Raw genomic sequence first — 15,118 nt, 5'->3', positions numbered from 1 at the left:
CTACAGAACATTTTAACCTAAAAACACAGGATATACTTTCTTCTCAGCATCTCATGGTACCTCCTCCAAAATTGACCATGTAATTGGTCACAAAACAGACCTCAACAGATACAAAAATATTGAAATTATCCCATGCATCCTATCAGATCACCATGGACTAAGGCTGATCTTCAATAACAACATAAATAATAGAAAGTCAACAATCATGTGGAAGCTGAACAACACTCAATGATGACTTGTTCAAGGAAGAAATAAATAAAGAGATTAAAGACTTTTTAAAGTTTAATGAAAATGAAGCCACCCAAATTCATGGGTCACAATGAAAGCATTCCTAAGAGGAAAACTCATAGCTCTGCATGCCACCAAAAAGAAAGTAGAGAAAGCATACACTAGCAGCCTGATGGCACACCTAAAAGTGCCAGAACAAAATGAAGCAAATTCACCCAAGAGTAGTAGATGGCAGGATATAATCAAACTTGGGGCTGAAATCAACCAACTGGAAACAAAAAGAACTTTACAAAGAATCAACCAAACCAGGTGCTGGTTCTTTGAGAAAATCAACAAGATAGATAAACCCTTAGCCAGACTAACTAGAGGGCACAGGGACAGTATCCTAATTAACAAAATCAGAAATGAAAAAGGAGACATAACAACAGACCCTGAGGAAATCCAAAACACCATCAGATCCTACTACAAAAGGCTATATTTAACAAAACTGGAAAACTGGATGAAATGGACAAATTCCTAGACAGATACCAGGTACCAAAATTAAATCAGGATCAGATTAATGATCTAAATAGTCCCATTTCCCCTAAAGAAATAGAAGTGTTCATTAATAGTCTCCCAACCAAAAAAGCCCAGGAGCAGGTGGGTTTAGTGAAGTTCTATCAGACCTTCAAAGCTAATTCCAATTCTCCTCTAACTATTCCACGAAATGAAACAGAACATACTCTACCCAATTCATTCTATGAACCCACAATTACTCTGATACCTAAACCACATACAGACCCAACAAAGAAAGAGAACTTCAGACCAATTTCCCTTATGAATATTGATGCAAAAATACTCAATAAAATTCTTGCAAACTGAATCCAAAAACACATCAAAATGATCATCCATCATGATCAAGTAGACTTCATCCCAGAGATGCAGGGATAGTTTAATACACCGAAATCCATCAATGTAATCAACTATATAAACAAACTCAAAGGCAAAAACCACATGATCATCTCCTTAGATGCTGAGAAAGCATTTGACAAAATCCATCACCCATTCATGATAAAAGTCTTGGAAAGATCAGGAATTCAAGGCCCATACCTAAACATAATAAAAGCAATATATACCAAACCAGTAGCCAACATCAAACTAAATGGAGAGAAACTTGAAGCAATCCCACTAAAATCAGGGACTAGACAAGGTGGCCCACTTTCTCCCTACGTATTCAATATAGTACTTGAAGTCCTACCAGAGCAATTAAACAACAAAAGGAGATCAAGTGCATACAAATTGGAAAGGAATATGTCAAAATATCACTATTTGCAGATGATATGATAGTATACATAAGTGACCCTAAAAATTCTACCAGAGAACTCCTAAACGTGATAAACAGCTTCAGTGCAATAGGTGGATATAAAATTAACTCAAACAAATCAGTGGCCTTTCTCTACACAAAGGATAAACAGGCTTAGAAAGAAATTAGGGCAAAGACACCCTTCACAATAGTTACAAATAATATAAAATACCTTGGTGTGACTCTAACTAAGGAAGTGAAAGATCTGTGTGATAGGAACTTCAAGTCTCTGGAAGGAGTTACAGAGACAAAGTTTGGAGCTAAGACAAAAGGATGGACCATCCAGAGACTACCCCACCCTGGGATCCATCCCATAATCAGCCTCCAAACGTAGACACCATTGCATATGCCAGCAAGATTTTGCTGAAAGGGCCCTGATATAGCTGTCTCTTGTGAGGCTATGCCAGTGCCTGTCAAATACAGAAGTGGATGTTCACAGTCATCTATTGGGTGGAACACAGGGCACCCAATGGAGGAGCTAGAGAAAGTACCCAAGGAGCTGAAGGGTTCTGCAACCCTATAGGTGGAACAACAGCATGAACTAACCAGTACCCCCAGAGCTCATGTCTCTAGCTGCATATGTAGCAGCAGATAGCCTAGTCGGCCATCATTGGGAGGAGAGGCCCTTGGTCTTGCGAAGATTATGTGCCCCAGTACAAGGGAATGACAGGGCCAGGAATCAGTAGTGGGTGGGTTGGGGAGCACGGCGGGGGGAGGGTATAGGTTACTCTCAGGATATCATTTGAAATGTAAATGAAGAAAATGTCTAATAAATAAAATGGTATGCCTATATTTACATTGCTTAGAAAACCTGGCCTCAACATTTCTGTACCATGTTTCCTCTTATGTAATATTAACAGAAAATAAAAGCCTAATGTTCTTAATCCATGCTGAGGTTGGAGGGGACAGTGCATGTAGTTGAAGACAATTCTAAATGTAGGTTCTGGTAATTGAACTTTGGTGCTCTGTAAGAGAATTCATTGTATGCTCTTAACTTCCGACCCATCTGTGCAGCCCCTCATTATGTCTTGATATGGTAAAATAACTAGACAAACAAACACAAAAACAGAATAGAGTAGAAAGAGTTTATGTTGGCTCATAATTCCAGGTGTAAATGTCCTTTTTCTTACCTCTGATGGAATGATTAGATGAGAGTCATACTCAATTTGCATGAATACAAGGCTTGAGCTAAGCCCAGAACATTTCTTTGTTCTAACCATTCCTAGGCCTAGCTTCTAGTCTCCATTCAATGTAATCTTCCAAGCTGACTGATTCTATCTAGCATCTCTTGGGTTCTGCCTGAATTGCTCTGCTTAGACTTATACTAACTTTGGCAGTATGTTCTAATCTTCTGCCTCCTTTTCATTCTGTGGCTCTTTCTATCTTCACCTGAGTCTATCATGTCTCTCTAAAACTGTCCTGGTAAAACTGCCTTTCCCCACCTCTTTAAGTATTTTCCACAAAGGGCTGGCCTTGCTATCCTAGTTAACATAATCAGGAAGAACTTCCATAGACATGTCCACAGGACAACCCAGTTTACATAGACTCTCATTTGAGACTCACTTCCCAAATGATTCTAGATCATGTCAAGTTGGCAACCAACACTAACCATCACAGTTGCTGAAGACAGATACAAATATTTAGATTTCTAGCAACATAGACAAGCATAAAATAATGAGAATTAGATTTACTTGGAATGATGGGGATCATTGGAAATTTCTTGTTGTGGAGTAAAAAAGTTAAGCCTTTTTCTCTTACCCACCAGACCCTATTCTACCTCATTGACATAAAGCAATGTCTGCAGTATAGCCCATCAGTATATAAGGCACCTCTACTTCGTTCTTGGGGCTCTTTTCCTTCGAGATAAATATTCCATTTTTCTCTTCACATACTTTTATCTTCCTTCTCCATCTCAATTACTCTCTTCCGAAGATGCTTTAGTTTGTATGTCTCCATACTAACATTGTCTGACAATGTTATATCCTATAGATAGATTGATAGATAGATAGATAGATAGATAGATAGATAGATAGATAGATAGATAGATAGATAGATAGATACGGAGATAGAGATACACATGTAGATAAAGATAATTTAATCAACAGTTCACTTTAAGGAGAGTAAATCTTTCCATTCACTTATCTATGGAGATGGCTTTTTTAAAAAAAAATTATTAGATATTTTCTTTACTTCCATTTCAAATGTTATCCCCTTACCTAGTTTCCCCTCCGAAAACCCCCTATCCCTTTCCCCCACCCCCTGCTCACCAACCCACCCACTCCTTCTTCCTGACCCTGGCATTCTCCTATACTGGGGCATAGAACCTTCACAGGACCAAGGGCCTCTCCTCACATTGATGACTGACTAGACTATCCTCTGCTACATATACAGCTAGAGCCATGAGTCCCACCATGTATTTTCTTTGGTTGGTGGTTTAGTCCCATGGAGCTCTGGGAGTACTGGTTAGTTCATATTGTTGTTCTAACTGTGGGGCTGCAAACCCCTTCAGCTTCTTGGGCACTTTCTCTAGCTCCTTCATTGGGGACCCTGTGCTCTGACCAGTGGATGGCCGTGAGCATCCACCTCTGTATTTGTCAGGCACTGGCAGATCCTCTCAGGAGACAGCTATATTAGCCTCCGGTCAGCAAGCTCTTGTTGACATACACAATAGTGTCTGGTTTAAATGGTTGTTTATGGGATGAATCCCCAGGCGGTTTAGTTTCTGGATGGTCATTCCTTCAGTCTCTGCTTCACACTTTGTCCTAGTAACTACCTCTATGGGTATTTTGTTCCCCCTTTTAAGAAAGACCGAAGTATCCGCACTTTGGTGTTCCTTCTTCAGTTTCATATGTTTTGCAAATCAGTGGTGCTGGCTTAACTGGTGGCTAGCATGTAGAAGAATGCAAATTGGTCCATTCTTATCTCCTTGAACAAAGCTCAAGTCTAAGTGGATCAAGGACCTCCACATAAAACCAGAGACACTGAAACATAGAGGAGAATGTGGGGAAGAGCCTCAAATATATGGGCACAGGGGAAAAAAATCCTGAACAGAATACCAATGGCTTGTATTGTAAGATCAAGAATTAACAAATTGGACCTCATAAAATTGCAAAGCTTTTGTAAAGCAAAGGACACTGTCAATAAGACAAAAAGGCAACCAACAGATTGGGAAAAATTTTTTTTTACCAATCCTAAATCCAATAGCAGGCTAATATCCAATATATACAAAGAACTCAAGAAGTTAGACTCCAGAAAACCAAATATTCCTATTTCAAAATAGGGTGCAGAGCTAAACAAAGAATTCTCAACTGAGGAATATCAAATGGCTGAGAAGCACTTAAAAAAAATGTTCAATATCCTTAATCATCAGGGAAATGCAAATCAAAACAACCCTGAGATTCTACCTCACACCAGTCAGAATGGCTAAGATCAAAAATTTAGGTGACAGCAGATGCTGGCAAGGATGTGGAGGAAGAGGACCACTCCTCCATGGTTGGTGGGATTGCAAGCTGGAACAACCACTCAGAAAATCAGTTTGGCAGTTCCTCAAAAAATTGGACATAGTACTATCAGAGGATGCAGCAATAACACTCCTGGGCATATACCCAGAATATGTCTAACACGTAATAAGGACACATGCTCCACTCTGTTCATAGCAGCCTTATTTACAATAACCAGAAGCTGGAAAGAATCCAGATGTTCCTCAACAGAGGAATGGATACAGAAAATGTGGTACATTTACACAATAGAGTGCTAAGCAGCTACTAAAAACAATACATTTATGAAATTCTTAAAGAAATGGATGGGTCTGGATGATATCATCCTGAGTGAGGTAACCCAATCACAAACAAACACACGTGATATGCACTCACTGATAAGTGAATATTAGCCCAAAATCTTGGAATACCCAAGATACAATTGGACATGACTTTTAAGCTCTTAAGTCTGACAATGTTGTCTTATGGTCATATATCCAGTTGAACCTAAGAATTAAATGATATGTTCAGGCCAAATTGAATTTATGTTTTGGCAGTTTCACCTCATCAGCCCTACTTGCGCAGCAGTCTAGCAATTCACTAAGTAGATTAATCAAATGCTATTGAACGACCGACCTCAAAATTTATTTCACAAATTGATCATTTTCAGCATGATGCTAATCCCTAAGTACATATTAGTCTTTCCTGACTGGTAGGACTGAAAAAATAAAAGGGATATATAGAACACATGTCTTTCTCTCCTTCCCTCCCTCTCTCCCTCCTTACCTCCCTCTCTCCCTCCCTTCTTCTCTCTTCTCTCCCCTCTCCTCCCCCCCTCTCCTCCCCCGTCTCTCCTCTCTCCTCTCCCTCTCCCTCCCTCTCCCTTCTCTCCCCTGTCCCCTCTCCACGTTTAAGACTGTGTTTAGGTACATTACAGCATGTGTGGCTGATTCCCAAGACAAGACCAATTTTTTTTTTGTCATCACATCTCTCTTGATTAGTAGTACAGATATTCTGTACATATATATCATGTGCTTGGCACTAGACTTCTGTACAGTGTGCCTTTACTGTCATAGTCACCCATTAGCTCTATGGAGAAATTGCAGTTTTGTATCTTAGAAGCTGATATGTCTGGGTGTTCAAGAGCACTTTGAGAGATGCTTCTTGGGAATTAATTTGGAGAAATTTATGGGAATTGGGCAACAGTCTTGCAAGAATCAGCAGAATGCTCTCACCAGTAACTATCTTTTTGTGTACCTGCAACAGTATCAGAAGAGAGGGCTGCTGAGAAAGAATACAGACACAACCTGCTGACCTTTGAGGCTTTGCTCTCTGTGTTTTACTGTGATCTCAACTTTGCATATATTTTTATTTTCTAATTGAATAGTGTGTTTCTTCCCTGAAAAGTTGTTAAATAGCAGTTATAATGGCAGACTGTGACTTGTTTTTTACTACATCTCTTAACATGCATGCATTTATTTATGTGTGTTAATCTCTCCTCTTTGGTCACAATGATACAGAGCCTGTAGACCAGCTTAAAGGGCTTAGTTCTTTCTACCCTTAACAAAAAGAGAACCACCAAAAATATTTTTATGTAGAGTAATAAAATAGTTGGCTTTCTTCCATAGTAGTTTCCTTTATGTTCTCTTTCACCTCCCACAAAATAGCATCAATCTCATATGGTCCAAAAAGATTAATTGAAAACTCCAGAAATAACCAATTAATGAATTTGAAATTACATATTGTTCTGAGGGGCATGATAAAATCTCATCCTGTTCCCACCACAAGGTGCTGGGGACATGAGTCCCTCATTTCTTCAGCAGAGCCACACAGCATATGCTACCCACCCATTAATCACTTAATAGTTATCACAGTGACTGTCAGTCATAGTATCACAGTACTTATATTCAGGTAACCCTAATTTTACTTAATAAAGGCCCCCAGAGAACAAGACTACTGAAACCTGCAATTTAAATATGCTAAAGAAAAGTTGTGAAGTGCTTCCTTTAAGAGAAGAGGTGAAGCAATAAGATATTTTAGAACAGATGATCCTTGTCACATGACTTTATTATAGTATATGTTATACTTGTTCTGTTGTTAGTTAATGTTGTTAATCTCTCAGTGTTCTTGACATAGTAAGTTTTATGATAGGAATGTATAAATGCATATGCATGCTGGCATAGGGATTAGGACATGCACCACCTACAGGCTAGGATAGTATGTGGTCTCAGGCACCCAGTGTGCCGATGCTCTTGGAACTGATATTGGGGAAAAACTGTATTTAAAAAGATTTGAGTCAATGGAGTAATTAAGAGGTAGTTGTAGTTATCCAAGCAAGAGATTTGCAACATATCTAGGGAGAAGCAACTGCATGAAGAAAAGTAATTAAATTCCAGAAATATTTTGAAATTAAATTCAGCAGAATTTTCAGGATGAAGAGTCAGGTGTATACATAAGAAAGAGAGAGAAAAAATATCACATTTAAGTCTTTTCTTTCTGAAAACCAAGAAGGCCACATTTGGTATAGGAATACAATGAGATCTTGAAGTCGGTCATGAATAGGTTTGGGTTACTCTTATGCTTCTGATTTAACAGCAACAAAAGCCTAAGAGCAACAGGAAAAGTCCATGACAGCAAGAAGGATAAATACATATGACATAAATTTGCTGAGATGTTATATAACTTTAAGCTATAAGACTACAAAGAATGTGATGTATGTGAAGAAAGATGGGTATGAATCTCAGTATGAAGTATGAATCTCAGAAAGAAGTATGAATATCAGTAACTCTAACCAAGTAGGGAAAACATATGCAGAAAAGGTACAGTAAGCAAAATACATGAACATTTTAACTATGATTCTGTGAGGATAGTGGGATGGTGAATGGAATTTTTGAAGGTTAAATTTCCCATATCAAAATAATTATCTTGGAAATTAAATTTTTATTAGGTTTATTTCTTAAATATTTGACTTATAATAACCTCAGTTTAAACACTTGCTTTTGTAACCTGATTTAAGAATAATTATTTGGGCCGGGCGTGGTGGCGCACGCCTTTAATCCCAGCACTCGGGAGGCAGAGGCAGACGGATTTCTGAGTTCGAGGCCAGCCTGGTCTATAAAGTGAGTTCCAGGACAGCCAGAGCTACACAGAGAAACCCTGTCTCGAAAAACCAAAAAAAAAAAAAAAAAGAATAATTATTTGAAGTTTTTAAAAATGTGAAGCTTTACTTTGTTGAAAAGTTGAGTGGGGGCAAATTCTTAAAAGTTAGCATTGGACATTTCCGCCACGTTATAACTGAGTTACTCAACACACCCACACTTCCGGCTTTTCACTTGACACCTGTAGGTAGTACAGACAACACAAGCACCTTCCTTTTCCTTGACACACTGAGATTCTTTTAAAATGTTATTTATCCGTGTAGAACTTATATTTTGACTTTAAAATATGAAGACTTTCACTTTGATAGTCTTAAATAACTAGCTATATCCTTTAATATATACAGCTAATCCATTATGTCCGCTATACCTTGATCAAGGATTTGGTTCATGGTAATATGCTGAGCAGATTTATTAATAACTGAATGTCTGATATTTTAGTTACACCTTATAAAATTGTTTAGTTAACTTTAACTAAAATTGTATTTAACAATATGTATATGTATATATATATATATATATATATACATATTTCATGTCTACTATTTTAGTGACTTCTTCCAAATGTATACTTACATAACCAGCACATTCAAGATATAAAACATTTCGATCACTACAAAATATCTGCTTGAACCAATTCCCTGGCTCCAAACACCCAAAATCTTACTTCTATCTCTCAAGATCAGTTTCATTATCTCTAGGATAGTATATAAAAGTAATCATATTCTGTATATCCTTTTAGATCTGAGTGTTTTCACAGCATGTGTTATTATTCATCTATATTGTTGCTTGTGTGTGTCACCTTTTGTTCTTTCTTGGTATTCAATTTATGAATATATTACCTGTCACTTTCTCTAGTTAACAGACACATTGTTTCCAAAGTTTAGCTATTACTCCAAAATAGCTACTATGAGTATTTTTATTGGTTTATTTCTGAACCTGTATTTTAATATCACCGAAAATTACTGAGACCTATAATAAGTGCTTGCCTAGCTTCATCAGAGACTCGCAAACTATTTTCCAAAGTATGTATACTCTCTTCCACTGCCATTGGTAATGCAGGATTTTGTTCTATGTCCTTGCAATAATTTGTATTTAAATTGCATTTACATGAAATATAATGACTTCTCAAAATCTATTGACATCTTTTGATGCTAATGTTATGATTAAACATCTTTTAATCTGTTTGTTAGCCATCCATACGTATATTTTGTGAACAGTGTCTTCACAACTTGTGCTTATTTCTGTAGTAGATAGAAGAGTACTAATCCTCTGTCGGGCATGTATTTATTGCAGATATTAGAGTCTGCAGGATTTTTGTTTGGTTTTGGTTTTGGTTGTAATCCTGTTGTTGTTTTATTTTTTGTTTGTTTATTTTATTCTGTCCTGAGGATATCAGTTAGTAGCCCAAGTTTTCCTCCAATTTGCATTCCTCCTGCTGCAGGTTCCTGAGTACTAAAATTACATGTCTGCGCGCCTTTTAAAATTATAATTTATTTATTTACTTTATGTGTATATGAGTATATGTGCAAGCAAACCCTGTTGGAGAAGTCAGAGGACAATCTATAGGAATTTTCTACTCCTACTCTGTGAGCTCTGGGGTTGCTTTAAGATCCTCAGACTTGGTTACAAGTGCCTTTACCTGCTAAGAGCTCTTGCCAGGGTTTTCTGTTATGGTTTATATGTGTATGCCCTAAGAAACTTTTGTTTACATCAAAGTTACAAATATTTATTGTCTTTGTGATAGTTTGTTTCATTTACATTTCAGTTGGTTATCCATGTAGAATCATTGCTGAGTACTGTAGTACAAGGGGTAAGATGAAAGTTCTATTGTTTTGTGATTGACTTTAGTATGAGTTAAGATGAAAGGTTAGGGGAGTGGCTGGAATAGGATACTTCCAGTCTCTATCTGCACCTAGGAACTGGAACTGTTCCATAGCCCTCTGTACACAGGTCCCACCAGGAGAGAGCTGGTCTCCCAGGAGTGCTCTCACTCCTAAGCTCTAGATGTCTCTCCAATAACTATCAAAAACTGGACCACACAGGAGTGCACAGGACATGGGAACAGGGGAGCATCTGGAACAGGATCCTTCCAGTCTCCATTTGTACCTGTGAGCTAAGGCTGTACCAGTCCTCCACACCCAAACCCTGCCCAGGAGAGAGCTGGTCTTTCCAGGAGTGATGACACAGGTTTACAGGCCCACAGGAGGGACAAGCATCAGCAAGACTAACTAATGACAGAGATAACCAGATGGTGAGAGGCAAGCACAAGAACCTTACCAACAGAAACCAAGGCTACTTGGCATCATCAGAACCCAATTCGCCCACCACAGCAAGTACTGGATACCCCACCACACCGGAAAAGCAAGATTTGGATTGAATTATGATGCTGATGGAGGACTTTAAGGAGGACAGAAATAACTCCCTTAAAGAAATGTAGGAGAACACAGGTAAATAGGTAGAAGCCCTTAAAGAGGAAACAAAAAGAATCCCTTAAAGAATTACAGGAAAACACAACCAAACAGGTGATGGAATTGAACAAAACTATCCAGGATCTAAAAANNGAAGTAGAAACAATAAAGAAATCACAAAGGGAGACAACTCTGGAGATAGAAAACCTAGGAAAGAGAACAGGAGTCATAGATGCAAGTATCACCAAAAATACAAGAGATAGAAGAGAGAATCTCAGGTGCAGAAGATACCATAGAAAACATTGACACAACAGTCAGGAAAATGCAAAATGTAAAAAGCTCCTAACCCAAAACATCCAGGAAATCCAGGACACAATGAGAAGACCAAACCTAAGGAAAATAGATATAGAGGAGAGCAGATTCCCAACTTAAAGAGCCAATAAATATCTTCAACAAAATTATAGAAGAAAACTCACTAACCTAAAATAGATTCTCATGAACATACAAGAAGCCTACAGAACTCCAAATAGATTGGATCAGAAAAGAAATTCCTCTTGTCACATAATAGTCAAAACACCAAACACACTAAACAAAGAAAGAATATTAAAAGCAGTAAGGGAAAAAGGTCAAGTAACATATAAAGGTAGATCTATCAGAATTACACCAGATTTCTCACCAGAAGTTATAGAAGCCAGAAGATCCTGTGCAGATGTTATATAGACCCTAAAAGAACACAAGTACCAGCCCAAGCTACAATACCCAGAAAAACTCTCAATTAACATTGATGGAGAAACCAAGATATTTCATGACAAAAACAAATTTCCACAATATCTTTCCACAAATCCAGCCCTACAAAGGATAATAAATGGAAAACTCTAACACAAGGGGGGGGGGGAACTACACCCTAGAAAAAGCAAGAAAATAATAATCTTTTAACAAACCAAAAAGAAGACAGCCACATAAACAACAAAATTAACAGGAAGCAACAATCACTTTTCTTTAATATCTCTTCATATCAATGGACTCAATTCCCCCAGTAATAAGACATAGATTAACAGACTGGATAGGTAAACAGGACCCAACATTTTGCTGCATACAGGAAACCTACCTCAGTGNCAAAGACAGACACTACCTCAGAATAAAAGGCTAGAAAACAATTTTCCAAGCAAATGGTCCCAAGAAACAAGCTGGAGTAGCTATTCTAATATCGAATAAAATGGTCTTTCACCTAAAAGTTATCAAAAAAAGATAAGGAAGGAGACTTCATACTCATCAAAGGAAAAATCTACCAAGAAGAACTATATTGACTATCGTTATTGCTGAGATATGTTTCTTGTACACAGCAGAGTGATGGATTCTCTATGTGCATTCATTTTGTTAGTCTATTATTTTTACTGGCCATTTGAGTCCATTAATGTTGATAGATATTAATGACCAGTTTGTTACTTCCTGTTACTTTGATATTGGTTGGTGGTAGTGTGTGTGTGTGTGTGTGTGTGTGTGTGTGTGTGTGTGTGTGTGTTTCTCTTCTTTTGGATTTAATGGTGTGTATTATTTATTTCCCATATATTTTTGAATTTGCCTCACTGGGTTGGAGTTTTCCTTCTAATAACCTCTGTATATTACCTCTGTATAGCTGGTTTAGTGGAAAGGTATTGTCTAAATTTGGTTTTATCATAGAATATAACATAATGGTTTCTCTCTATGGCGACTGAATGTTTTGCTAGGCTGACTGCTAGGTGGTCTCTTAGAGTTTGCAAGCCCTGCCCAGACCCTTCTAAAGCTTTTAGGCTCAGATGAGAAATCAGGTATAATTCTGATAGTTATGATTTTATATGTTTCCTGGCCTTTTCCATTGTTGCTTTTAATTTTTTTCTTTGTTCTGTATATTTAATGTTTTGATTATTATGTAGCAGGTCCAGTCTACTTGGTGTTCTGTAATTCTTGTACATTTATAGGCATCTCTTTCTTTTGGTTAGGGATATTTTCTTCTATGATTTTGTTGAAGATGTTTTCTGTCCCTTTGAGCTGTGAATCTTCATCTTCATCTCCTATCATTCCTTGTATAGTCTTTTTATAGTGTCCCAGATTTCCTGGATGTTTTTGTCATAAACTTTTTAAATTTTGCATTTTTTGACTGATATATTGATTTCTTCTATCGTATCTTTTACACCTTAAATTCACTATTCCAGCCACAGTTCCAGTATTCTGTTTGCTTCAGTGTGTGTGTGTGTGTGTGTGTGTGTGTGTGTGTGTGTGTGTGTGTTTTATTGCTTCTATTTCACTTTTTAGGTCTTAGTTGTATTCATATCCTTCACCTGTTTATATTTCCCTGTATTCCTTTATTTTTATTCGCCTCCTCTTTTAATGCCTCTACCTGATTGGGTGTATCTTTCTGTATTTCTTTAAAAGAATTTATTCATTTCCTCTTTAAAGATCTTTATCATCTTTATAAGATTAGATTTAAGATCATCTTCTTGTGCCTCATTTTCATTAGGATATCCAGGGTTAGCTGTAGCAGGATAGATAGCTAGGCTGTGGGAGTGCCATATTGCTTGTTGATTCTGTTTTTATGCTGTCCTTTAGGCATCTGGTTTTCCATGATGGCAAGACTTCTGAAAAATGGGCAAGGGGGATGGGGAGAAGCCATGAGCCAGACAATGGAGGGCAGGATCCCTGACTCTGCTGGCTCTGCCTGAGGCAGAACCATTGACAAGGGATTGGTGGGGCAATATTCCAATCTGGTGGTTCTTGGGGTCTCCACAGGTGTTCATGAAGAAGTAGAATGCTTTTGGGGTACTGCAAGGCTCTTCAGGACTCAATAGTGAACCCAGAGCTTGACAGTAGGTTTCAGGGAACCCAGTTCAGTTCACCTCTGCAGGCAGTGTCCAGGGAAGGCCAGCTGAAAATGCATTGTTGGGGGAAGGTTTTAAGCTGATTAATCTTACCTCCCCCCCCAAGGCCTCCATGGGGGGGCAAGATGCTCTTGGGGTCCTGCAAGGCTCCTCAGGACCAAAGAAGCAACATATTAAAAATTTTAAATCTGATTGAAAGGGAACAAGGAGAGGTATATGGTAGAGAGGAAAGGGTAGGGGGGAAATGATGTAATTATATAATAATCTAAAGCAATACAACTAATTTTTAAAAATTTAAATCTGAACTTTTATAAGCATACATATCCTTCTATTTTTAGAGTGGTGCAGTAGTTCAGAGTGATCTTTGGAATAAAGAAATCTGTATTGAAAAATCCACTCATTAATTATCTTAGACTCTCTGCTTTAGGAAAACATAATCTAATCACTCACATCACATATTTGTTTTAATGAGGAAGAAATGTAAAAGACATGTATAATTACACTGAGATTTTAATGTATCTTTTAATTTTTTTTCTTTTTTTTACAGAAGAGGATAAATATAATATCTACTCGCCTTTGCTCTTCAAGTATTTCATGGCAGAAGGAATCATCAATGGGCATACTCTGTTGGTTGCATCCGCCAAAGAAAATCCTGCCAACATATTACAGGTATAGAATATAGTGATTCAACATATATTTTGAATGCTTCATGAAAAAATGTACGTACAAGCAAGGCATGTTTTTACAAATTATATTTAGACACATTACTAGGAGGTGGGTTTGTTTGTTTGTTTGTTTTTTCAGGTCTCACTCTAGACCCTGGCTAGCTTCAAACTCACAGCAGTGAGTTTGTACACTATGAAATGATTCCCACAGGTATGACCTACTTTAGTTGTCATTGTTGGTGTAGTGAAAATAGTTTAGACCACTTTTACCATAAGTAAACATTGTAGTATTTTCAGCTATAATCTCTATGCTACCAGAATTTACTCAGAGCCAAAAGTTCTACGTGTTTTACCCAGCATCTCCCTCCCTATTTCTCTCACGTCTAACCTCAGGAAGTCACTGTGCCACTTTCTACCATTGTGGGTGTTTTGAATTTAGGAGTGTGTTCTAATGATAACATATTCTTTCCTACTTGGAATGTTTATCAAAAATACTCAGATTATTGCCTCAAACCCTAAAGCTTGTAAACAGTAGTTATACTTTTATAACATGAAGATTTGGTACTTTGTTTTGAAATTCTTTTCTTTATAGGTAACCCAGAACAAGTAATTTTTATTTAAATGCCAATTTTGTTTTCTCTAATTTAATATTTATCAAGAATATATTCAATGGACAATAAAATTTAATGTATGGTATTATGTTTTTAGGAAAGAAACTATTTACTTAAACAAAAAACCATAAAATCACTTTACTCTAAGAAACTCAAATAAAGACATCACACAGCTAGATTATAGTAGGCAGTAACACTTGCCCAGTCCTAAACTGTACTTTCCATTGAATTTCCATGAGTTTGAATTTCCATTCTAAAGCCATGGAACTTTACTACGGGTTTTACACTTCCAATGTCAATTACATTTTTTTTTTTTATTATTTTCTTTATTTACATTTCAAATGCTATCCCGAAAGATTCCCATACCCCTCCCCC

General features: G+C 37.3%; 1 protein-coding gene across 1 annotated transcript in view; it reads left to right on the top strand.

Annotated features, from left to right (window-relative positions):
- Positions 1-15,118, top strand: part of Elp4 (elongator acetyltransferase complex subunit 4) — a 238,590-nt gene that overhangs the window by 13,706 nt on the left and 209,766 nt on the right. Inside the window, exon 3 of the mRNA XM_021193497.1 lies at positions 14,015-14,136. Coding sequence (XP_021049156.1) covers positions 14,015-14,136 — 122 coding nt within the window. The remainder of the gene's footprint in view (positions 1-14,014; positions 14,137-15,118) is intronic.

Source organism: Mus pahari, chromosome 3 (assembly GCF_900095145.1).
Source record: "Mus pahari chromosome 3, PAHARI_EIJ_v1.1, whole genome shotgun sequence".
Classification (NCBI taxonomy): Eukaryota; Metazoa; Chordata; class Mammalia; order Rodentia; family Muridae; genus Mus; species Mus pahari.
The sequence above is the reverse complement of the archived record's forward strand: the minus strand, read 5'-3'. Positions and strand labels throughout refer to the sequence as shown.